This window comes from Copadichromis virginalis, linkage group LG15, assembly GCF_057382275.1.
Source record: "Copadichromis virginalis isolate Kocher_CV1m ecotype Utaka linkage group LG15, C_Virginalis_male_GT1.1, whole genome shotgun sequence".
Lineage (NCBI taxonomy): Eukaryota > Metazoa > Chordata > Actinopteri > Cichliformes > Cichlidae > Copadichromis > Copadichromis virginalis.
The window spans coordinates 10,411,793-10,439,041 of NC_140632.1; the positions used below are offsets into that span (position 1 = coordinate 10,411,793).

Here is a 27,249-nt window from a genome sequence, read left to right on the forward strand (position 1 = left end):
AGGACTTTTGTGAGACAAAGAAAAGTTAAACTCCATCCCTCCCCTGTTTGGAAAGTAATCTCTCCCACAGCAGCCTCCTCTGCACAATATCCTTCCTTGTGTCTTTTTTTTCTTCAGTGAAGGAAACACTCCTGTTAATCATCTCTTCCTTTGTTCTTTCGTTCCGTCTCTGATTAATTAAGGGTCTTTGAATTCAAGCATACTGTATTTCCTGACTGCGGTTTGATTCCCCTCCCTTTCATTTTACTCGTATTATTCTCGACTAAGCAGAGTGTCTCTGCACGCTGCTGGCTGTGATCCTGTTTGCATTCTCCTAACTTTGGTGTGGGTTTCAGGGGCGATGAGCGATGTGTAGAGCTGCTTACACCCGTACGTATCGCTGTGTATTCAGTGTGCACGTTGTTCACAGTAACAGCTGGCAGAGCAGCAGTTGCTGGTCTGCTGTCCTGCAGAGTTGGGGGCCATGTGTTGGCTATTACTTCGCTGACAAGCTGAAATGAGATAAAGGGGAAACTCGCTCGTCTTTTACTGCATTTGACATTGTTTTCTGTTATTAAACACTCATGGAAACTATGCTACAAAGAATAGACACATAATGCTGTTTGGGAGACAACACAATGCTGCTGATAAAGAGGGAAAACCCGCTTCCCTGCCCGCTCCTGTCCTTCCGTAACTTTTAGTCCTGCTGCTTGAGTCATATTCCAGAACATCATGGTGGTGATTTCACCTGTCATGGTTACAGGGATCACATGCAGCTAATGCTGACAACACATGAGCTGTTTTATTATGAAGAATAACATTTTATTGTCTCATTTGACCTAGTTTTAGGTTGCAGTGCCGAACGATACTCAGTCAAAAGCAAGAAAGTTAAGATGTTAAATATATATTTAAAAAAAAAGAAGAAACCTTTAGTTTTTTCTTGGTAAATGATCCAATCAGCTGTTATTTCAGAAATGAGGAAATGATCCGTCTTGTTAAACCAGGGTTGTTTGTTCTCTTTCTGTAGCCTGCAGATTAATGGCTTCCAGAAATGAGGTAATATAAAGTGAACACATCAACTATACGTGGCAGTCTCCCAGTTCATCAGCTGTATGCAGTAATTTATGTTGTCAGTTACACTGTGAGATTCGAGTCCGGCTTGGAAAATGGAGAGAAACAGATGTTGGGGGAGTTGAGCCGGAGAAGGAATTCAGTTTTTTTTTTCTTTTTTAGATGAAGCCATTTTTTATACACGAGATTGGCAGTTTTTCTCATGTTTTTCTGTGGTCAGCAGTAACTAACCGTACAGCAAGAGGAGGATTAATATTTAATGTTCAGATTGCTGAGTGTTTAAAAGTTGTCACACCAGGATCAGGTTATTGACATGTAGATGCTGCTTCACTTTAATCAGCTACAAGCACGATTCCCAGTTTGGGTTTCTAGCTTCACAAGTGATGACAAACTGACCCAAATACTCAGTATTACATTAAATACCATGATCCGACCAGTAGATTACTCTACATTGGCTGCCAGTTACAGAATGTCCACTAATGTTATGATATTAACCCCCCCTCGCTCAGTCGAGGTTGCCAGCTCTGAGACAGATGTGACATATTTCAGCCCATGTTCTTCCACAGCCAGCTGTGCTGTGTGGCCAGGGTGAATCACCACCACCACCCCTGCAGTAAACCTTAGTGTTGCAGTGCAAGCCATTTGCAGGGCCAGAATTAGGCTCTGTGACTTGGTGTGCATTTTGGTATGTTGCATAAGTTATTTATGCACTTGAGCCCCAGTCAGTAGATGTGGCATGAGCAGGGATTAGTTTGAGCTGGAAATGTCATTCTCACTTAAATTGGAAGTTTCCTGCAGCCTTCCGGGGGTTGGGGATATAGAAAGTTACATGTTGATGAATGTAAGCCTTGATTAGCACTAGCATTAGTTGTGGGCATCTCAGGCTATATCTACTTTTTGATCCTGACTTTTCTGGGGTTTATTTTGCTCTCCTGTGTGCAGTTCACTCATTACAGATGCTTCATATGTTTTTCTTTTATAGTGGGCAGCAGTTGTGACATATTCTGATGCTTATTTAACGACCAAATATTCCGTCATCATAGACCGTATGACTCTGCAGTGTTACTCAGATACTTTCAAGCTTTTAACCAAAACTTCATTGAAGTTAGTCATCAGAAAATTCAGCTTTTAAACTGCAATGACTTTATTCTTAATTCCACAGAGGATTTTTTTCAGCCTCAAAAATAAAGTATATTTTGCAAGTGGTCTTTTTTCAGTCTGGGTTTTGAGCTGTTGGCACATGCATGGGTGATGAGCGGAAGGTGGCATTTAATTTAAAAAAAATTTTTTTTTGGTGTAGAATCTGTGTAAACTGAGTTCCAGGTTTCCCACATGCCCCACATGTCAAAGGCATTCAAGCACTTTACTGTAGATTATCACCATTAAAAACTACAAACATGTCAGCAAACATTGATCTCTAGCAGAAAAATAGAGTAATGACCTATTTAAGCTCCTGCACTGTAGTTGTATGTTACTATTTTCATGTTGAAACACATGAAGGTATCATGTGCACTTGTGTTTTCAGTAACAGATTCTTGTCCACTACCTTTATTTCCCAGAATCATTAAACAGCCTACCTTGTGAACTTGCTTGAACTTGTAAGAGGACAGTCCTCCAGTAACATCTCCACCAGTGCTGTGTTTCTTGAGACATTGTGACCTCTTCACCGGAGGCTGACCCACTACCTGTCCCCTGGCCTTCTGGTTAGGAGTGTTGATGGATGTTCTCACACTCAGTGTGGCAGGTGAAGGGGAAAAAGAGGCGGACAGGAGAGAGGTGTTAACATGTAGGCAACAGTTTGTTTGTATTCCTTGAGGGTTAGTTGGCTTGTAAAACATGGCTTGTGAAAGACTTTAGGATATCTGACCTACCTTTTTTAAAGCCAGTTTGGTGACATAGCACTTAACCTAATGTGAAAAACGACAACATGTTGTAACCATGAAGATATTTCTGCTTGTTCCCATCTGCATTTTAATCTAAGTAGATAGAAAAGGATCGTGTGTCAAGAGCTACAATGCAAAGTCAGATTTTAAATGTTATCTAAAACCAACGTCTAGCTGTTTGTTGAGTCACACTTTAAGAAAATGTAGTCAGACCACTCGTGCTGCCTGCTAGACTTTAGCTAGAATTTTTTTAGTTAAAAAGAAAACAGATGTAGCTTGGAGATCAATGGCCTCGTGGGTAGATGGCTTATTGCAGGTTTTGTCAGTGATCGATACATGACTTGGTCGTAAATCAATCATTTTAATATGTAAATGAGCATGGGAGTTTGAGAGGAAGTTCACAATGGGATGTTGTTGACCTCTGTAAACAAGTCGTAGCAGAAGAGATCTTGGGCTTGATAAGTAAACAATAGAGCGTTAAGTTCCAGTGGCCTGTGAATGGGATCTGCCAGGAACCCAGTGAGCTTTCTGTCTTCTGAAAAGAGTTTTCAAAACAATAGCTTTTTGGGGGCAAAGTTTAGAGGTTTGGAAAAATGTAGGACTCAGTAACGGGGTCTTATTGTGTCTTTTTTCTAGTTTGAGACAATAGTAATGCAAAAAAAACTTTCTTAGCAAGCGAGTGTTAATGGGAAGTTGTTTTTTTCTTCTTCTTGGGACAATGCTGGAAGTGTTTTGTTGTCCGCAGGGAGTCGGTCATTGTCTTTTCAAACTTCACCCGCAAGTGGATGACTTCCCCAGACAGAAGACTAACTCAGCATGCAGGTGCTCCTCTCACTCCATTCAGACCTTTTGCGTCTCCATGGCTACCATTGTCCCCTTCCCAAAGCCTTCCTCTTGTCCAACCCCCCCCCCCGGCTACAAACACACACATAGAATCGATGTGCAAAAGTTAGTGTACATACACACTTGTGTAATTTATCTGTTATTACACACAAACCCTTCCAGTGTGACTTTTACATTATTCACTAACTAGGTGCGCACACACACACACACACACACGCTAATAATCAGTGGAATGTGACACACTCACCGCAACTACACACATATATTCGCAAACATCTCTTCTCACGCACATACATGTGCTGTACCTGTTTGTAAAAGGGTTGTAATGATTCTTTGTCACAACTGAAACATCCCCTGTTGTGATGACGGTCCCATTCACTGTGTTGCTTGTGTTGGCCTGCATGACTTCACACCCCCTGATGTTGTTCTCTCAATGGGCCTGGTGACACACTCTGTCTCCATGCATGTATGGATTCAGGGCAACAACGGCGCTAAGTGCAGTTTAAGTGCAGCCACAGCCAGAATCTTTTGGCTTGCCCATTGGGCTACGTGTGTCTACAAACTGTTTTATGCGAGCGGCTTTGTGGCTGCGCGCACGCATTCTGTGGTTTGTTCATTATGTTGTGTGTGTGTGTGTGTGTGTGTGTGTGTGTGTGTGTGTGTGTGTGTGTGTGTGTGTGTGTTCACAGTGGTTTTGGTTTTTGTAATCAGCTTGCGTGTTGGCTGCCTCATCATGTGCTGGAAATGATAACCATCAGTAATGGCTGTTCTAGCCTCTAGCTATCTGCTGTGGCTTTGGCAGGATCACAGCTACAGTTCCACCAAAGTTGCATAAGATTTGTGCACTGACAGAACTCTCATGAATCAGTCTGCACGTTATTTTTCAGGTTATCTATTAAAAACATGAAAATAGTAAAAGGTGTCTAATCCAATTTCTGAGATTCAAGTCTTCAAACCACAAATATGTTCAGCAGGTTCTCGCAGAGGGAGAGGCTTCAACCACAGAGTTTGTTTTGTTTTTTTTCTGGAAAAAAAAGGTTTAATGGTTTTGATGATTATAGCTTAGATGTGTTGTGCAGCACAGGTGTAAGCCACCACCAGAGGGAGGCATTTACCTTTGGTGCTATCAATGAATTTCTCCCTTTTTATTTGCGTTACTCTTTTCCATTTAACCCCATTTTTATTCAGTTTACTAGCCCAGATTGTGTTTGAGCTCTCATTCACTTTTGTTACACTTGTTCATTACCCACTCTTCAGTTCAGTGTCACTCCATCTTCCTGTTAATTAATCTGAGCGTCTCAAATAATTTTAACCTACCTCACACTCACAGCCAAGCAGATTAAAGATTATACACACCCTCACCTGGCAGGCAAGTGGCTCGCCGTGTTTATTAATCTGCGATCTGTTTCTTTGTTTTTTATCTTTTAATCTTGTCGCTGCCGTCTTTACAGTGAACTGTTTTTCACCGCTATCTAAAAATCCCCAACCTGTGGTCATCTGTAGCTTCCTCTTGAGTTTAAATCCTTTTGCATTTACCAGTTGTCGCCTTCCTCGTGTGTGCATGCTTCATGATGGTTTCAGGTGAATATCTGCTTAGTAACGGCAGTCATGTGGGGCTAAATCTGAGGCAGCAGTTTAAGTGGCCTACATGCATGCGTCTTACGTCTGAGTTTGCGTCATCCGAGTTTAACCTACTGACACGCCAGCACGTCAGGTCTTCCTGAACTTCCACACATTTGTGAAGTTGAGGTGATGTACTTTATTATCTGCAACCTGGTGTCCATCTGTGGTTTGTGTCTGTCACAATCAGAGGCCTGGAGGCTGGATAATCTGGGTTTACAGATTAGAACAGAAATGCCGAGGAAAGAGGAGGGAGGAGGAGGAGTCCAGAGGACATACCGTGTGGATGCCACTGGACAGTCCTGATGCTCTATCTCCTGTAGATCGAAGAAAGAAGGAGGATGCTCTTCGATGCTGAAAGCTTGGCTGAATACCCTTTTGGATGGACTGATTTTTTTTTCTAGTCTTTGGACCTCAAATAGTTTCTTGACAATTGGCAGATTTTTTTGCACAATTTGTGGTGATGCTTCTGGGTTTCTGCAAAGGACATATATTGTAGAAGAAAACACGATTTAACCACAGACATTTTCAGTTTCTAAACCTTAGTTTTTGCGTCTTTGGATTATTTAGAAATGTTATTGTGGTCTTATTTTAGGGTCAGAATTGTTTTGTTTTTTTTTAAGTTGCCAGCATTTCTTCAAGACAGCCAACCAACAGTCATGTTTTTCAATAGTTTTATTCTGCAATGCTTCTGTGAAATATTTGTTTTGGAGATAAATCTTGTAATCGAACACGGAGCGCAGCTTTCTTTGTCAGGCAAATCAATGTAAGTCAATAGGATCCCCTGAGAGAAAGAGAGGAAAGACAAAAACAGTAGGAGGAGACAGAGGGAGCACTGGCTCCCTTGTGGGATGCAAAAACGTCCATCCTGTCTTTCCAGAAAGAGAGGAGGGGGCCTATTGAGAGTTTGGAATTGAAGGTGGGGGCTCCACACACATACACCCTTCACCCGTCCATCCCAACACTACAAGTGGAGGCTTCAGAGAAGGAGGGTTGTGTAAGACGAAGGAGGAGTAGTTGGGGGGGGGGTTTGGGTCCTGGATAGAGCAGGGGAGGGCAGGTGGTGGGGGGTTTTAGGTCTTAGCAGGGGATGATCACATACGTGCACTGCCTCTCCTCGGAGCCGGTGGTCAACTGCTTGCACAGGGGCTGCTATGAGGACTCCCCTGGCCAGAAACGAACTCTGTGCTCCTTCCAGCCCACCAGCAAGATGGGGAACAGCCTCCAGCATTCGGCCGTCCCCAGCCCCAGGCCCGCCAGGCCAGAGGGCTGCCTGCACAAACGTCTGCTCTCCGTGTCAAAAGTCCACCAGAAACAGGACTCGCTCTGGACACCAAAACCGTTGCTTGGATCTGTGGCTAAGGGCTCGCCAGGGAAAAAGCATCCCTCCTCTGATGGCAAAGGTACAGATTAAAGAGAGTCTGCAGTTTTTTTGTTTTGTTTTGTTTTGTTTTTTTAGAGAAAAGAAAAAACAAAAACAACAAATGACTGTTGGTTTGTACTAGAAAGCTGTTCATTTTGTAGTTTCTAAACAAATACTAAATAGATATTTTTAATTATCTAAAAGATATTTGGGTGTATTTCCAAGATGATATGAGTCTTAAATTGAAATCCACTGTGATTACAGTGTCCAGGTAGTAGTTGCTGTTGGCACTACAATGCTGTTTTGCTACTGTAATGATTGTGGTGTTTGACTTGGCTGCAGAACAGGCTCCTGCTTCAGAGTTTAAGTCACCTGAAGTGTTTTTAGGAGATAATGATACGCTGTATGTAACAGTGCCAGGATCACAGCAGATGCAATAGAAGCTTTTTTCACAAAGCCAGGCTTTGTCGCGTCTTGTTAGGGTATTTCCATCCTGCTGTATCTGAGAGATCTGTGCCATCTGGTTTTGCATGTGCATCTCTGTGTGTTTGTGACCTAAAAGACCTTTGACCTTTCATGTATGAGACAGGTTCTCCAGGAAGTAAAATGCTTTGAGTTATCTCTAGTTGCTTGTGTGCATACTTTAAGACTCTCCTACTAACCTTGGGCATGAGTTTGAGCCTGTACTTACTCATTCACACATATATTTGCATGGATCATTTGGTCCCATGTGCATGGTTGCATCTAGACTATGCTTCACTGTCATTTGGGACAGACATAACTGAAGATGCTCCTCTGGGTGGCCACCCCTGGGAACAAGACATAATAGCTAGCAGCTGGAGGTGATGGGCTAGGCCTTCAGGGAAATGTAAGAGAGCTGACAGTATGAGGGGGTGATGGAAGTGAAACTGACGGGGTTATGAAGGTGACCCACTTTCACCTCAGAACTACATAAAGGAGCCATCAGGGCGGCAGGAAAGAGTGTTAAAAGATAACAAAAAGACTGACCTGTGTCCACATTTCCTAAACTGCAGCTCAGTGGCATCTAATGGATCTATGAATATAAAACAGAAGAGGCCATTAGGGAAGTAGGCAAGGCAGAGACTTCCTGAGAATCCAACTTTGATAACTTTTATTGTTTTTATTGGCCCATTTTGAGTCTTTCTGTCCATCCACTGGTCTTCCAATTACTCTTTTAAAGTTTTTCTCCATGTATGCACAGCTAAAACTAAACCATTTATTCCAATATGTGTGCATAACAATATGCTTCCACAGGACTGTGGCCCTTCCTCACGCCTGCTTTGACTAACACGCCGTGACAGCTCAAGATGTTGCTGCCGTCGGTACAGTATTGTCCGGGCTCTGTAGGTTGAATCAGCCTGCCCGTCTGTGTTTATGCACGGCTGAACGGATAACCCTCTTACTCACAAATTGGAACTTGGCTAATATGCCTTTTGTGTGTGTGTTTGTGTCTTTGTCCCTATGTTCTGTGTTGTTGTTCTGAGATATTTTTTTTATTGTTTCCTTTGTTAACACATGATTCTCCAGTTCTTTTTATAAATATAAAGTTTTTTGTGTATATGGCAATCAAAGGGTGATTCCAGCATTTTTTCCCTGCATATGTTTTATAAGGCTTCTCCTCCAACCCTCCCTTTATTTATTTTTTAATTTTTATCAGTTCAGAAGTGGAGCAGGTGTTCAACCGGATGCCCCATAATCCCTTGGTGGGAAGTCAGATTCAACTATCGACCAGTCACTGCCAATGGCTCCCGAGGGAAGTGCACCTGAGGGAAACCATGCTTGTAGAGTAACTGAATGAGGCCAAATGAAATGGATTGACTGCGTTTATAGGGGAAGCTCTGCTGAGAATCAGTTAGGTTAAATATCTTTTTGGCAGTGGGAACTGGAGGGTTGGGTTCAGCCTCAGCTCTTTATCCTCGTCTTCCTTTATGTGGTACGTTCACACGCATTTCCCATCTTTTAGACGAAGATGAAACCCGTGAGTTTGGAGACACATCTGAATCAAAACATCAAGGAGTTGAGATGAGAAACAGCCCACCCCCCACCTTCACTGCTCTCTGTGCTCAGTGAACCAAAAGACAAAAGCAAAAGAGTGTTTCTCTTCTTGTCATTATTCTCCCCCAATTTTCTAAAACTACCCAGAATGCACCTACCGGTAATTAGTTCCTAAACTTTAACTGAACCTCAAAAACTCCTGGGTGTGAAGACGACTCTCAGCTTGCAATTTCTAAAAATCTACATGTTTAAGTGTTTCAAATGCTCATTACTATTATCTTCCTGCTTCAACCATTAATCTTTCTTTAACTCTCGACCCCTTGAAAGCCTGCTAAGAGTAACCCTTTAAGCTTTTTTCCCTAAAATAAGCAGCTTCTGTCATGTTTCAGGCCAGCTTGTAGAACAAACTTCCTGATGGTGGTTGTCTCTGCCTATACAGCTACCCGTGGAAAAAACAGTAAACTGTTCACATGGTTGTCAAACCACATGTTTATTGATATACACTGAGTTGTCAAAAACTTATCATTAAGGGAACAGGAAAGCTCATCAGATTTCACCTATCCATTAATTATGTGTCACTATCACCTGTTTAATACCATTATTTTGCTCACCCTAATGTTAACCTGTAGTGTTAGGTACTTCTAGCACCTCACTTAAAACTTTTTATTTATACCTTTAGGTCACTACTTAGTCTATCCAGTATTAATCCTACTGGTAGTTTTTTCCAGGCTTGTAGGTAATGAAATGAACTAAATATACTTGAATAACAAACAAATTGGGATTTATAATAAATCTTATTAAAAGAAGATGGTTTAAAAGCACCTTCTGGATTTCTTGTACTCTTGAGTAGGAATCACTACTTTACTCTTACGCCCCAATGTGGTCTTGTTTGATTCTGGGATTTTTTTGTATTTTGTGACAAAACACAAGTGGTATTTTTTTTTTTTTTTTTTTTTTTGTGGCTATTTCAAAACATACACACACACACACACACACACACACTAGCAGTTAGGGGGTAGCAGAACAATGGAGTAGAGAGCATGACACACACAGCCTAATGAGATAAAGAAAAGAGGGGGATTTTTTTCTCACTCACTCACTTATGCACACACACACACACACACACACACACACACTTTTGGGAATTGAGGGTCAGGGGTTGCTTTGGGTCATTCAACTGTAAAAATGGGTTAAGGCTCTGTTTTTCTTTGCAACCCTGTCTATCTCAATCTTCTTCACCTCCACTTTCCTCTCTTTCATTAATGAAGCCTTTAATGCTGTTTACTGTCTGTGCACAGGGTTGTGTATCTGCATGTTTTCTTTTCCATTTATCCACTTAGAAAATAAATGCTAGAGCATCCCAGCACACATATTTCCTGTTCACATCCCTGGATATGTTTATGCGAGTATGGCATAAAGTAGGTTTAAGTTAATGCAGTGAATCTAACAGATGGAGACCTCTCAGCTTGTTAAAGGCCTAATAGGTAATGGTTTTCCAATGACTGGTTAAACAGGTGCTCTTCCATCATGTGTGACCGAGGGCTCATGAACTAATCACTGACATATATTGAGAGGTGATTCAGTTGTGTGGAAGTTTGTCTGCGTCTTTATCCACAGACTCCTCCCTGCCCAGTTCTTTTTACTCATCCTTTTGTATTTGACGCTTATTTGACACTGGCGGTGGTCTCCAGATGTTACTGTCTCAATTAAGTGTATTTGGATTAGCACTGTTCTTTATTTGCTCGAGCATGGTGGTTGTGTCTGCTCAAATTAACCTCCAAAATCTTTCTTTTATTCACCACACGACCGCTGAGGAAACATAGAAAATGACTCGGAGCGCAATATAGTTTACAGCAGCCTGGTAACTCTCACAAGAAGACATTTATTATTATCACAGCTGTGTTTTACTTTATTATGTTCCATTAATTATTATTATGTTCCATATTTATTAATGTATTTGTTGACATATACATTAAAAAAAACCTTAAATATAAAGATGCACCATTGACCAGCCGGGGGCCAGAATCAGATGATTTCCAGTGCGCTCAGTCCAAACCGGTGACTGGCCTCTTAGCCTCACGTGTGTCCGATTACACGTCGGTCCGTTTCATGCATATGTGACGTGCGTATTCATAGACACAGTAACCTGTTGTTAGGAGGACCACTACAAACATTTTCATAGCAACCAAACTAATTAGCAGCTGAAGATGGGCATTTTAAAGAGGCTAACAAAGGGCTCCGAGTCAACCACCAACCAGCAGCCTCGGTATTAGCAAAGAATCAGCAATTAGAGGGAACAAGACAAGTGAAAAAGAGAAAGCTTACTATAAAATCTGTCAGGTAAAGGTGAGTGTATAGCAACTCATTTTCAGTCATTTAAGTGAGAGAAAATCTGCTTACTTATTGCAGTTCAATAATTTTTTTTATTATGAAAACAATATTTTGCTTTGAAGAAATTCTGATTTGCTGTCAGTTTAAGCTCTTAGAAGGAAAAGTGGGAAAGGAAAAATTACAGTTTGTGCATCTCTACTTAAATAAACATAAAATTTAAATGAAGGAATTAAAATGGATGTGTTTTTAAGTCATTCATTGCATTTTATTTTTGTTTGTTTTTTTGACGAAAACAAGGTGTGGGAGAGTTGGTTTTATGCTACAGAACATCATAATTTGTCAAATAAAGCTCACACATGCAAATCACCAAAACTAGAGATCAGTAGTAAACTAGCATGCCTTTTGTGGTCTTCCACACACTCAGGGCTGAGATTAATAGTGCGGCAGGACTTGAAAGCGATGCAGGAGAAGAGAGAGAGAGAAAGAGAGGAGAGGACTGAGTCATGGAGAAGGAGGGATCAGGTGGAAGTGGGCCTCAGAGCCCCATATGTGTAACAACTGAGTTTTACTTAATGGCTTGATTATTACATCAGGACATATTGGCTGGATAATCACTGGGGTCTGTGGGGACATTTATCCTTTCATTGACTAAATGTGTCAAAGCAGAGAAACTGTGGGAGCTGTGACACAGCAGAGGGCTTGGTTAGCTTTAATAGAAAATGTTAAATCTTACTATCATTTACAGGGAATTTAATTTACTTTCAGGACTTTCTTCTTGCTTTTCTTCCTTCCCTTATTCTGTGAACCTACACTTACTGTAGTGGGTTCACTGAAGAAGACAAGACGGCAAGAAGTCTTGTTTCCCTGTTGACGTATGGAGCCTCCTGGTGGTTGTGTCATCTTCTGCACCTGCCCTTGTTGAGATGATACATGCAGATCTTTAGCACTTTGCTTTGTCTTTCTGTCTCTCTCTTCTTCTTCTTTCCTCCTTTTTGCTTCTGCAGTTTAATCGTACACTGACACACTCTCCATATCCATCCTCCTTACAGACAAATGAGTGTTTAGCTGTTTGTGTATATGTTTCTCTCCAGGTTTTAATAAATCTAGTGAGGCAGTCTATGTAAGTCATTGGCAGGCCTTTGATTATTCATGGTGATAAGTTTAAGTTCATTTCAGTCGGGCTTGTGCGTGCGGTAAAACGAAACACATGCTCACTGGCAAATAAATAAGAATCTATTTACAAAACGGCTAAAACTCAATTTGATAGTGAACGCAGAAGTTTTTCTTAACATTCTAAAAATGCCCGCAGGTCTTAGAAACAAATGCGATTTGAAGACTTTAATCTGGGCCGTTTGCTTCGGCAACAGCTTTTGCCCTCGTCTTTCTACTCGTGCAGTTCTACAGCGGGCTTGTTGTTAGTAATTGAAAAATCTAATTGAGCCGTAGTGCAGGATAAGTGCGTTTAAGCACCGCTTGGCCGTACAGACCTCGGTCACAGCTCATTTCTTTAATGAGAGCTGCTATTAGCAGGAGCTTTTTTCCACCTCATGCTGATTCGAGTCTGGCTCTCTGAGGTTTCTGGCCCCATTTGCCCTACTGACCAGTCTGCTCCCCCTTCTGTACATGCAGTTACATTCCTGACTACTCTGTTTTTAAAATGCAGCTTGTGTAAAACACAAAAAAGGGCGTATTTGGTTACTATTTACTTCAATATTGCTACCACAAAGCGGGACGTAGACTTTTAGTTGTTACCTGTAAGATTTTCCTGCAGCTTGCAGTTGCATTTAAAAACCAATTTAAATGAAAATTTCAGCCTCATGGAAAGATACCAGTGAGCAAAACAAAAGAGAAATCTGGTGACAATAGTCTAACCAGCCTCACGGACCCCTCGCTTCCCCGCTGTTCACCCCCAACTCCAATCTTCCTTCTTCCTACCTTCTCCACAGCACCAGAACTTATTTGTGTCCCAGTCAGCTGGAGGTTCAATTAAGCCTCTGAGAGCAAAGCCGAGCCTCTGAAAAGCTCATGTCCCCCCAAAGAGACTGATTATAAAAGGAGAGGGAAGAGAGAAAGTGATTTTTAAGAGCCTCTTTAAATCTGTCTTGTTAATGAGTTGTCCTCACCATGGCAACGTCTCCTTTTCAGGGTTTTTTTTCCCCTCCATGCCTCATGCATAGAAGGATTAGAGTTGAGACAAAAAAGAGAGAAGAATGTAGGGAACGGGAAGCTACAGCTATTTTCCTTGTTTGTGAAAATACAGGGGAGCTTTTGGCGTTAATGTTGTTTGTTTGTAGCAGAAGTTAAATTCCTCTATTGTGGTTACTTTTCCAGAGAAGCGTGCAGTTGCTGCTTTCATTCACCACAAGGTGGCATGATAACACAGCTGCACTAAAGATAAAACAGGCAGCATTTACAGCGATTTCCTCGTTTTCCTAGTTGCTCATCTGCACAGCGTCACTTATACCCAATATAATTGTTAATTTATGAGACTAAATTAAAATATTTGAAGGTTTTATTGCAATTGCCTGAAAGACTTTGGATTCAATTATCTGCCTATTAGCCACTGTGCATGTGTTTATCTACAACAAAAAGAGACACATGAGGTGTCACAAGGAATCTAATTTGGAATAATAGCGGTTTTAAATTTTGGGATTATTTGATCAGGGAGCTACACTAGTTTCCCTTGTGGGCCATTAGGAGGGCGCACTCCCTGCAAGAGAGGTCTGCTCTTTCTATTAAAGGCCCCATCCCTCTTTCCATTATTGCTCAGATGGGACAGAAGGGGGAGGGACGGGGAGAGATGGAGGAAAGGAGGGGTTAAATGGATTTGGGGTTGTGCTTTTTCCCAGACTAGGTCTCAGCATAGGATTATCAGTGGAGGAACACAGGCTTAATGCACGCATGTGCGCTCACATATAAACTCCTACATAATTCATGCCCATATATGATCGATAAGTCACATGAAAGCACCAATCGCAGCTTCTCGGTGTGTACAAGTGTTTTACAGATACTGACACACGTCAGTCAGTGAACTCTGAGCTTATCCTAATGCACGTATAACCCTCCCTGGGTTAGTGCAGTCTTACACCACTGTGTTACAAAAATTACATGCATATGTACAACACAAAAATTATGGTTTTGGCCTAAGCGTTGTGTGACTTCAGACCTTCTAGTCAGCTAAGAACATTTTGTGTTTGTAGTGCGCTTTTAATGATTAGCTTGCAGACAGTTGCTGATGTCATACCACAATACTGAGTTTTACAGAAGACATTTGGACATGTCAAGTGGGTGGGACAGAGGTGCGAAAAATGCAATTAATGTTGGCTGGGATCTAGTCAGCTGCTTCAGTTTCAGGGTCCTGGTATTGCGCGTGGTGTAACCTGACTTAAATGCTGGCAGAGGAATTAATGCTGATTGAGAGGTGAAGAAGAGAAACGGTTACAGGTAAAGTCAATTATGTCCCTAACATGTCCCCAATATCTGTTTTGTCAAATAAGATAAAATTATGTCACTTTATTTTTTAATTTTGTTGCAAAATTAGATTTTCAAACATGTCAACTCTATCACTAAAACCTTTCAAAATGTTGCCATGAGACAGAGTCAGTCTGTGATCGGTTTGGGACTGAATGGTGTCATGCTGGCAATGACGTGCAATCTTTTTCTGATAGCACAGCAGTTAACTGTGGTAAGTTATTGAAAATCACACATGTTGCTGTCTACATAGACAGAAATTCATAGTATATATGTACATATGTAACCAAATTACAACCAGCATGCAGCCTGTTCATTCAAGACTCATTCAGACTGATGGCAACATGTTGGTAATCTCACTGCATTTATGAATTAGACAGGAACTGTTTGTTTGAAGAGTGATTGCAATCAGCCTAAATATTCTTGTACTATTTTTATTTGTGTGACTGAGCCATTAGCTTGCTCTGAATCAGGTGGTAGCTTTGTCAAGCTAAGTGTGTCCAGTAGATTTGCAAGTGGTTTTTCAGAAACCACTTGCAAAAGTTAAAGTTACCTCAGGATGAAGGTGCATGCAATGAGCTCTCTCTTTATTTATTTAAAACATAGATATTTGGTGTCCCTGGAATGATGCAGTATCACCACACAAAATATCACAATACTATACTATATCTACCTGTCACACCGCTACCGTCTATCCAGTCCATCCTTATTCTGCTTATCCATGCCATTATAATTCCACTCATGTAGGAAACAGAATTTTATTTCTAAATTTGAAATCATCTCATTCTCCAGAATTTAAATACACTTGATTTGACTTTCTCTCTGAGGGAACTAACTTTAGTCTGTAGACAGATTTTACTCAACTAAAAGCAATCTGGAGTCTGTAAAACATCCTGGAACAATCCTGCAAAGGCAGATGTTAATTGGATCGATGTTATAGGCCGGATGAGCAGAGCCAAAAGCAGTCATGCGTTTTAAATGTATCTGTTATTAACAGTAATCAATGTCGGCCACCAGAACTTGCATCCGACTTTATAACTAACCCCCCACTTGTGCTAAATCCTCGAGGATGATTGTCTTGCTCACTTCCTTAATTTGTTAGTCAATTGGCTGTGTTTCTAATAGTTGATTGGATGCTTTTGTGTCGCACCCCCCCATTCCCACTACTTACCCAGACTGACCTAGTCTTACTGTTGATGAGAAATGAGGTGCAATGTGGGAAATGGGTCAAACACCACAGCGTCAATTACTGCTCCAGTTGTGGAGGTGCTGCAGACGAACACATGCAAACATTGTGGCTGATATGGCTTTAGCCCACTTCCCACTGGTCTCCCTGTGTTTTTGCTGATATAACACATGCACACTCTTGATTTTTTTTTTTTTCCTCCCTGCAAAACAAGCTAGCCCCAGGTGGCTTGTTGTTTTGTGCCCTTGAGCTACTGGAGGCACTTAACCTAAATTAGCTCAGTCTGTCTCTGTGCCTCTGCGCCTAAATCAGACAAGACCCTCGCCTCAGCAGCATGAGCTGAGTGTGGAGGTCATGATAACAGCCAAAAAAAAGATGTGTGACCAAAGCTCTGAGCCGTATTTTTGCTATTGTGTTGTCTTTGGCTGAATATATTTTAAGAGTGTTGGCTTAATATCTTAAACCAGTGAAATACTGATGCTAATGAATCATACTGTTAATGCAAATGATGTCATATTCCAGCTGTGACCTATTGATTGTTAGCAGTTATCCCAGCCTGGCCATCATTCACTCCAGACTTTTTATTGAGTGAGTCATGAAGTAGAAAGTCTGCTATTGTAAAGACAGCCGCACACACTCCCACTTACACACACACAGATTTATATAGATATATAGGACACAGTGGACCCCTACAGCTGCTGCTCCCCACAGTGCACTATATCTGTATTTAATGCCAGATTTATGGCATTTTCTGCGTCAAGTTAATTATGAAATTGGATTAATGATTGTGTGCTGCTATGAAGGTGGAACAACACACACTGACACACACACAGACCATTAAGAGAGACGAGCAGACAGCTCTGGTGTTGAAATGTAGGTCAGGAAACCAGTGCAGCAGCCAACATATTCTCTTCTTTCTGTGCAGGCATCTTTACATGCATGCATGTGTGTATGCTGACATGCTTGAGTGCATATAGCATTCAGGCACATGTATTGTCTTATGGCTTGTATCTGTAAGAGCAGATGCTTGATTAAAAACAGAAGAAAACCAAACAGTTGAAGGTTATATAGTGATTCAGTGCAGTAAGAGTGATGTCCAGAATGTTAGCTGTCTCAGTTCAGTGGTGTGGACCTGCTGTGGGTACACATACCATCCAGCATACTTTAAACCATTATAATAAAAGCAGTTAGACAGACATCTAATACCTCAAACAGACAAAAACCTTACCCACGCTCCTCAAAGACACACCTAGGTTTTGCGGTTATTGATATGGCAGATCCTCAGAGGGCAGTGAAAAGGGCCAGGAGTCAATATGAGTGGCGACAGCATGGCTGGATGGTAATGGGTCCTAATGTAATCGGTGGGCTGTCTTTATGTTACACTACCAATGACTAGAAAGGGAATTCCACTGGGAAATTATTCTTCAATAGCATGTCAGGCGTGTAATACACACCCATGGTCACGATTCTCAGAAGTAACACACATTAAGTTGAATTCTTGAAGGAACAGTATGTATAATTTCGTGGCATCAACCTACTGAACATCTGCCGTCCACCATGGCTTGCTCCACGGAAAAGAACTGATCCTTGTGTTAACATAAACTGTCCAATTCTATATTAAATCTCTGCTCATGGATCCCTCTAAATCCTAAGCACTGGTCCTTTAAGTCAAGGTTATTACTGGTCATCTACCAACTTTTATTCCAGCTCCAAAGCACGAACAATCACAGCGTATCACATGCAAAGCTAGATAGTTGTGAGAAATATAGCCACAGCTTTGTGGACATGCTGACAGTTCTACATGTCTGCAATTCATTTAGTTCACTTCAATTTAATTTTATATATGTAGGTCCAAATCACAACATAAGTCACCTAAAGGCGCTTTTTTAGAGGTTCAATAGTCATCTTCTGGATCTGGGTGACCTTTACCTGGTTAAAGGAGTCTATCCTTTTCATGGCTGTAGTTAAAGCCTGGTCCTGTTCACACTAGGGCTGCCACGATTTGTCGACTAGTCACGATTACGTCGACTATCAAAATCGTCGACGACTGATTTAATAGTCGACGTGTCGTTTGAAGCTTTGTAAGATCGCAAAAGACGCAGGAATAATAGCAGGATTTAAGAGTGTAATAACGGACTGAAACAGAAGATGGCAGCACTGCATGTACAAGGATTCCAGCTGCCGTTAAACCCCGAAGAAGAAGAAGTAGCTGTGTCCCAGAATTCATAGCGCGGCCCAGCTTAGTTTCCAACAATGGCGGTAGCTAGTTAGTTTTAATATTACTCTTATTATTCTTTCTGGGTCACAAAATAAACGTTTAACATATTTTCAGGCGAGAATGTAGCTGTGTAAACCTCAAATATCGGCTCAGTTTATCAGGACACCACCACATATTTTCAAAAGCGCTCCGACGTTTTCGGAGACGTCTGTTACCCACTAGCTCGATAGCTAGCCGGGGGCTAGGTCACTAGCGCCGTGAGAACACCGGACTCCCGGCAAATTGTTTTCAAACCCACCGCCGTCTTTCGCGACTCAGGTTAAATATATATGAGTCACTTAGATAAATTAAAAATGTTGTTGTTTGGCTTTTTTTTTTTTTTTTTAGTATTTTATTTCTTCCTGAGTAAATCGGTTTGGCTGAGATTAAAGTTATAGTTTTTACACAGCTGAATAAACGTCAAGCAGACAGCTGATTATCAGAAGTGTGAGATGCTGGAGAATATACTCCGGTGTCCTGTTATATTTTAGATAGCAAGGAGTTTATTAAACTTTACCGAAACAATCTGCAAATTTCATTAAAATTGAATAAACTATCATCTTGTCTTTATTTTTAGTTAGCACCTTAAAAGCTTAAAGCTGTAAGCTAATGATAGTTATATAAGCTGTAGTTTTACGTCCAGTGGATGATGATCTGATTAGTCGACTAATCGCAAAAATAATCGGTGACTAGTCGACTATCAAAATAATCGTTTGTGGCAGCCCTAGTTCACACAACAGGTTTTTGGAGACAATCCGTTTTTTATTTGTTTGGGTATTTCTACAATTATCACTCCTTTCCACTTCTCAGCTGCGGAGCTCTAAACACCAAGTCCAAAGCTTAGGCCTTCACAGTGGTGCGATGAGTTTTTTATTTGCAGTTTTCTATGTTGCGACTTCCTAATGTATTCATCTAACAAGTAAGACTTTAAATAACCCAAATAAATAAATAAATAAATAAATATATATATATGTTTGACTAAAATGACCTTCTTGAGTCAAACTAACCACCAGGAAACACATCAACATGCACGATTTCCATCATGTCACGGGCCTGTTTTAGCTTTAGTTTATTGTCCCGCTAACTTAAGATTGGGGGGGGGGGATTTCATTAGATTTAAAACTCTGTTGCCAGGGAGGAAACACACGGTTAGCTACAAATTCGCTCTGGCGGTGGACATAAAAGTCTCAAATCAACAACAAAACTGCCACCTTCTCAAAAGACCCCAAAGGCGTAGGGGTACAAATCAGCCTGCATGTAATACAACAATGTTTTAACTCTATTTAAGAGTGAGCTGCTTTTTTGTGTCCAAGCTTGTGTAAAAGTTTCCCTGTTAAAGGAATGTACCGGTATAAGATTTTTTTTAATGGCTGCACACTTCCTTCATTTTGGATTTCTCATTTTGCTGCTATGTCAAAGGTTTCAGAGACTAGATACAAATGCACTTTGCCTGTCCACAAGCTCAAGCAGAGGTATATTTGTGTATCCTCTATCTGTTTTCTCTGTCTTTCTCTTTTATCCTGGCTTGAATTTCAAAGTGGGGGGGTCAGTAGAGAGCGCCGGGTCAGACGCCAAGGGAGAGAAAATTAGACTTGACTGCCAAAAACTGCTGGGCTCTGGTGTATGTTTGTCTGTTTCTTTTCCTTACCGGTCTTCATCTGTTCTCCTGGATTCCACCTGTAGCTTTTCCCTCGGCTCTTATTTTTTTGTTCTTTTTCCCCCTGTAACTGCTTCCTTTTCTCTCTCCCCTTGCATCGTTTCCCATCAAATAGCTCCGCTTCTGCCACATCAAAGCACGCTTCAGCTTTTTGCAGATTCAACTTTGCTTTCCACCTCATTCTCTTTCTTCTCAAAGTCTACATGCCTTTTATGCCATCTCCATCAGTATTACAAAGGCATATTTCTGATTGATGCACGTTCCCACACGACTCTGTGTGAGAACAGCTTCATGATGTTTGAACATAAAACAGAAACATGCGTGTGTCACCACATCAATGCTGGCATACGCACACATGAAACAGAAAACGCCCTTAGACACAAAGGACAAGGTTTTGCATGTGTTTTGGGACGATGTGTGCGAGCTCAGGGCGTTGTTTTGCAGGGTGTCATGAATCACAAAGAAGGAGAAGCCTATAGAAGGAGGCCCCCTCTGCTTTTCATTCAGGAGAATAATCAAACACTCGCACAGATACACACTGCTAACCTGTGCTCACAACGAAGAGAAAAACCCCCACACAATTTATGTTGCAAGAACCTTGATTTAGAGTAAAATGTCATCCCAGATGCGCTCAGTGAACTTTAAATTCAAACTGCACGCTCTCCTATTTGCATGCTTTAATTGCACCTGTCTAAATCCCCACTTAACAAATGCACTAACATTTTTTTGAGTACATTTGTCCCAAATATTTGCAGGATGCCTCTTAAGTGGGTTTATACCCAGCCATCCTGAACAAACACCGCTAATGGGCCAATTGAAAACCTCCAGAAAGAAAAGCCTTGCAGGCACTGACTTTCTCCTGATGGGCCAGGCTGAGTGGCAGTGATTTGAACATTTTGATGGTGATCTTCAGTCGTTTTACTTATTTTGACAACAGCTGTGGGCTGAAGAGAGTTTAAATGTTAAAGAGAGAGATGGAAAACCTTCTGTCAGAGGAGTTGGTCAGATGGGAAGACTAGAAGAGGGATGGCTGGGGGAAAGGACTGTATAGGGAAAGCATGAAGGAGAGGAAGACCGCGGGAGTTTTCGTGTGTACCCCCAGTGTCATAAAACTGCTACGCGAGAATTTATTGAACTGTGTTTGTGTGGGTGAGCGTGCATGCGAACTTTACCCCGTGCCAGAATCATTAGTGGAAGAAAAAACTGTTACTAACTTGTTTACACAGCCTAGTCTGTCCGTCACTTTCGGTGTCTGTATGTGTGTGATGCTTGAGCTGAGAGCTGGTGTTTGTTCAGGAGAAAGTTTGAAGTTTAACATCATTTAACTGCCTTTTTACGAGTGCTGTAGAAGCAGATCTACAGCTAAGCATCAACTCAGTGTATTCCTTGTTTAGGAAACTCGTGAAGTAAAGATTTATGAGGGTGATAAATCAGCTAAAGCGGCACATTTTGTACACAAATATCTCCAGTGCAGCGATAACAGGTATCAAACCCCCCCCCCGGCCTTCCCACTTGCTCAATCTAAGTCTTTGTTGCTGCAAGATTATTCATGTCTACTTCCGTGTTGGGAAGACCAAAGTAATCAGATTCCCTTTGACCCCCGATTTTATGCTTTCATTCAGAGAGGTGTAAAGATAAAAGTAATGGGGGAGGATGAGAGCAAGCAATGTGTTCCTCTACATGATATAAATTATAGATTTTCATTCACAAAAAAGTAAATGGGTGTGAAAGAGGAGAATTCGTCTTTTAGGGGTTTTGGTATATTTTCTTGTTTGAGTGATTTAAATTTTCCACTGCTGCTAGCAGGTTTGCAAATTGTGCATTTTCAGATTATTATAAGCAAAAATGTAACATTTTATTTAACATTTTAAAATACTTCCTGTCTAACTTTAGCACAAATCTGGAAAGAAATAAGGAGAGTTTAGTTAGGATGGCACTGATCCAGTGAAGGAGTCGGGATTTAGTGCTACACTTCATTGTTTAAGGCGATATGAGCACTTCGGTCGTCTCTGGGAAATCCTGCTGCCTGTCAAAACGATACGTTGTGCACTTCATCAATGCAAAATGTGCTAAATGTGTTGTTTTCGTATGTTAAAAATTCATATTTCCTGTTTATTTCCACCTTACAGTTCTTCTCATTATTAAGCAAAAGGTGCTCAAGGCTACAGCTCGAACACAGTAGCACAAGATATGAAAGAGGGGAGGAAGAGGGTGGTGTAAAATCAATACAGACTTGATTATATTAGCCACTTTAAAAGCGCTGTTGCCTAAATTAAAAAGGAGGAAAGAAGGGAAAAGAAAATTGGGGAAACTGGGGGCGAGAGAAATGTGACATCAGCAGATCAAGCAGAGTGGAGGGGTTTTAGGTGGTTTGCTTAGCTCTGTCTTCATAGGGCCAATTAGAAAAATAAAAGCTGGGTACTCTCAGATGAAGCTGTGTGTACGTAGATGCTGTTTGATTTTGGGGTTATTTGATCTTTTATATTAAAAAAAGAAGGTGAAGGTGGGTTTGTCTTTTGGGGATTGATCAAATGATTGAATTGGATCTGGAGGGAAATGGGGCTAAGCTCAGAAGTCTGGAATAAAAAAAAAAAAGTATAATGATCGTGAGAGGGAATGTGCAGCTGCCTCTGCCAGGTTGACGGGGAGCTCCAAATGGGGTGTGAAAACAGGACAAAGAAAACAGGAGTGCGGTGACAAGAGGAAGAGCAGGAGTCCCTCATCAATCTCTCTGTTCAACCTGCCACATTCATCACTGTGTGTGTTAATTAGAACATCTAGCTCTCATCTTCCCCTTTCCAATTTATCCTTTTACTTCCTATCATTAGCTTTTGACATGAGTCATCTGGTTGTATTACAAGAGGAAGTAATTGTTGTCTGTCCGCCGGGAATAATACTAATGAAACACGGGTTTTGATTTTGTATTCAGTGCAAGTAATTGTTGGATGTTGTCGTCAGTTTTTGCATAAATTGGAATAAGTAGGTTAATAATCTCACATTTGTAAATTGGGGTTTTGGCTGGTTCTCAAAGCAAGAAATACCAACAGTTAAATAATGTGAGGATTGCAATTGCAAAGCTACTTTATTAGCTAATTAGGTTTTGATTTGAAATATACTTTTACTTTGGCCTCACGTTTTATCCACCGACTCTGTGTGCTTCCTTTATGTGCTGCTTAGAGTATGAATGGATGAAAGATTAATATTGTTTGGGCTGGGGTGTTGCAGGGGCTTCAGTGGGAAGGAGTGGACAGACGTATGGCTGAATTGATATCCCTAATCCTGGAGGTGGCCTAGATTTGAAGACCTCCTTCGGCGGATATAGAGATGGTGACCTATCCGTTATACTGTGCGCGCGCATGTGGGCGTTTGTGTGAGTGACAACAATAGGCTTTTTAATGAGAGATGCTGTGTAGTCTTGTGCATAAATTATCCTAATACTGTACACGTGGCAAGCTGTATGTTTGACACATGGAGAAGAACTTTTAAGATGACACGGTCACCTGTCCTGACACCTTTACTGTGCCAGGATTTTTCCAGTTTTTAAAGTAGGTCAATAATAATGTCTTTAAAGAAGGTGATTTTCATGAGCAGGTCAAACACATGTTAAACTCGTTATATGATATTTAGAGACCTATTGCATGCTTTCAGTTCAGAAGAAATTGTGTGCATATATGCTTCATGCATGCAGAGGAGTGCAGCAACAGTGGATGTTAACAAGCATGAACAAATATGGAGGTTTGGATTAAAGAGGGATGCGACAGCGAGGAGGGAAAAACCTTTTTATCCATAAATTCAAGGATCATTTGCAGTGCCATTCAAGCTCTTGTTGGAGCCCCCTACACGCACCCTCCCTCGCTCTGCTCTTCAGCCATTTGGGCTGAAATTAAATACGGTCGCGAAAGGCGGGGCTGTCCTTCCCATATGGGTTTGTGCATGGGTGTGTGTTTGAATGGCTGGGTGCTGGAGTGTGTGCATGATAGATTGCGAGCAGATTGGACAATGGGGGGATTGTATGAAGTCTGTATTCATGTAGCACTGATTCACTGCCATACACAGCAGGTTGGGAATGATCAGAGGAGGAAATGTTGATTTAAAGAAAGGCAAAATTGACTTATTAGTAGATGATCACATTTTTGGATTATTGTTTTACAAAGAGATGCAAAATGAGACCAGATGAGCTAAATGTCAGTGCATGAGTGTAATTTACCGTAGGCAATTATATTTTCTGTTTGCATTGCACTTTGCTTGAAGCACCATCCACCTGAAAAGCTCAACATGTTTTTTTCCCCCTCATGATGATGTGCAAGGTTGTTCTGTGGGGTAACTCGAAGTTTAATTACATGCATAAATATTCTTCTGCAGATGAGTCCCTCACTGAGAGGCTGCGCACCCGTGGAAAGTGTGAAAAAAGAGCTGCGCGAAGAACGATATGAGTATTGATGCACAAACCGAAAAAGCAACACAGTGACTGTACACGCTAATAAAAACTTCTATATTTTGAGCAAAGTAGAATGAAAGTGTAGAGCGATAATAAAGAGAGCACTGGAGAATGACTGATAATGAAAAATAAAGGGAAAGGCAGCCAGAACTCCTTGGTAACCAAAGCACAGAGGAACAGAGGGGCCGGTCCTACACCCCTCCTGCTGTGTGTGTGTGTGTTTGTCTCCGAGGACTGAACTGCCTGAGGGGGGGAGTGGCGGACGATTTGTGTGTGTGTGTGTGTGTGTGTGTGTGTGTGTGTGTGTGTGTGTGTGTGTGTGTGTGTGTGTGTGTGTGTTCAGAGAGACAGATAGGGGTAGAGACTTATTGTCAGCCTAGTAGACGCTCACGTACACTCGCAGCCAAGCCGTGAGAATGTGAGCGGAAGAGCACCAGCACGCCTTCATCCCGTCTTCTCTGTTATTCCTTGGATTTTTTTAGTTGTTTTTTAAGCCTCAACAAAGGCACTTATTATTATTATTATTTTTTTTCTAAGAGGGAGACATATACGCTGATCTGGAAAAATGGTGTTTATCGGGACCTCGTTAAAATCTGTAATTAAGTACTTCAAAAGGAAGGGTAAGACATTTTTTGTTCCATACTGATCATTAATGTGCATTTGAATAATCTCCCTATCAATACTGCATGTGGTTGGTTAGAGATTTTGACTGTTTTAATCATTTTTGACAGGATATGCATTTGTGTCTGAAAATTCCCACGGCTTTCCATTTATTGAAGCGGATTTAGATTTAACAGCTTCATTAAGGATTCTCTGTGTCAAAACCGTAATGATCTTTCTGATTTGATCGGAACTAATGGTGTCCTGTGGTCAAACTGCTTCCCTGCTGCCTCAGCTAAGCACAAACAAAACCCTCTGTTGCACCCCGTTACCAGGTAACCGCTGGGCCAGGACTTCACAACTGTAGCACCAAATGACCCAACAGCTTGTTTAAAGGTGACAGTGAGAGTTGCCGTTAGTGGATGATGGTAGAATCTCCCCTGCACGTGTGCATTGTCATTTTTTTTCCCACCTCGATTGTCTGTCAGACTTGTATCACATGAGGTTTTGTTGATACTTAGGGTCAGTGGAACTAGCAGTAATTGTGTATTACCTGGAAACTGTTGTAGTTTCTTATTATTGTACTTTGAAAAGCCTGCTGCAACCCTAGTGACACCTGCAGGAAGTTAAACCCACAGCAACCTCATGAGAAGTACTTTTTAAAGTGCCTCTTGTGTACACTAGATTTTGTTTAAGGCGATTAGCTATTATTTTATCAATGGTTTGGTATTAAGCAGATGAGGCTGTAACAAAGACATGATTGATGCAAAGCAAGCTGCTTGTGAAGACTGCGATTTGTGGTTTATTTATAGCCTGTGTGTGTGTGTGCTGAGTTAAAGCTGGAGTGATGCGCTTAATCATTAGCTCAGCATTTCTGTAGTCAACAAGTCCTGTGCTACTGTCTTGCACATGCCTGCACTTTGCACCTTAACTGCGCATCATGACAATCCCAATGCTTTTATATGCAGATCAGTGTAGACCTCCTCAGATGGTTGCAGTTATCAGTGTAAACTTTGGATTAAATGTTGTCCACAAAAACTTGTTTGCTGTAGACACACAAACAAAAGATGCTAGTTGCCTTTTTTAATTTTAATTTTATTATTTATTATTCTAGATATCAACAGTCACCTCTCTTTCCTTTTTTCTGACAAATTAAAAATAAAAGTGTTTACAAATTAAAAGTCATGTTTGAAAGTCGATCCATGTGTTTGGAGGTGATCAAGGACTTAGTTTAGGATTAACATAGATCTCTCCAATGGAATTTTATTGCTGTTATTGATCACACAGTTAATTCCACAGCGTGCATGTATGTGCATGCTCGCGACTGCTAATGTATCTCAAAAGGATTGCTTTATGCAGCCTTTGCATTTTTAGTATTTGCATCGTTTTGCTTTCTGTGTTTGTTAAAGAGCATAGGCAGGGCTGGGATGTCGATGGACAGAGGGATTAGGGGACTTCTGAAAGACTTTCGCGCCACAGTCCACTATGTATGAGACTGTGTGTGTGTGTGTGTGTGCGTGTGTGAGTGTGTGTGTTGAGGAGCTTGGGGTCATTGTGGTATTGAAAGGCCTGATGTGGAGACTGATGCAGAGGGACAATAAATGCTTTGTGTCCTTAGTCCCCATCGCCTTGGTTTGCCTATAGCCTCACTGAGGTCTATTCAAACCCCATGGTCTAAAAGGAGGGTGGGGGAGGGGCTACCTGTGCTTAGTGTGTGTGAGAGATCAAGGAAATTTCAAATTGTATTTAGAAAAAAAAAAAAAGCAAGCTTGATAAAGCAAGCTGATGTGAGAACAGCTCCCGTTCACGTGCAGCCTGGGGCGTCAGTGACTTGCTCGAAGGCATGTTATAACTTTGAACTGTTGGTGTGACCTTGACTTTTCAATCTGCACTGCCACTCCCTGGTGTGTAAGTATCTGCATGTGGTATCTGCGCGTTTTTGTGCGTCTGGGCCTTGGAGCAGCATGGGACCGTCTTGTGGTCAGCAGCTTTGCCTCGTGATGCATTTGACTGTCTGACCAGTGCAAGCACGCTGCAAAACAGCATGACTACAGATAGGCAGATATGCAGTGATTACCAACACATGTATACACCACATCCTTTCCCCCCCCCTCTCATTAACTTCCATTAAAATTGATCAATCTGACTGAGATAAAACACTTTTATGCACGGGCGGGTATTCTGACAATCCTGTATGGTGGACTACTTTTCAGATGAATTGCAAAGATTACGTCATTAAAACTTTCCCACCCCACATGAAGCCTATTCAGCAAAGGCAGAAGGATGACCGTCATGGAAAGTGCAACTTATTTTGTAAACAGATGACAGCATAGTGGATGAAAAACAGCTGAGAAGAACTACATCTGGCATTGATATCAAGTGTCAATTCAGCCTAAACCTGATCGTAACTTTCAAAATAAAATCAAAGTGGAACTTCCTGCTTAAATAAAAGCAAAAAACATGATTTAGAGATTTGTTAGTTGGGCCTTTTGCACTTGAGTTAAAATGACAGCCTTTGTGTGAACCAGAGCATC

The 27,249-nt window shown here is 41.3% G+C and overlaps 1 protein-coding gene across 5 annotated transcripts in view; it reads left to right on the forward strand.

The window, feature by feature from the left end:
• Positions 1-27,249, forward strand: part of nhsl1b (NHS-like 1b) — a 101,423-nt gene that overhangs the window by 52,738 nt on the left and 21,436 nt on the right. For 2 of the 5 annotated variants that reach the window (XM_085431844.1, XM_085431845.1), the window contains exon 1: positions 24,509-24,735. The exons of the other annotated variants lie outside the window; for them this stretch is intronic. In XM_085431844.1, the coding sequence (XP_085287970.1) occupies positions 24,681-24,735 (55 nt within the window). In that variant the 5' untranslated portion in view covers positions 24,509-24,680. Of the gene's footprint in view, positions 1-24,508; positions 24,736-27,249 lie in introns of those variants that run through there. 5 annotated transcript variants of the gene reach the window in all.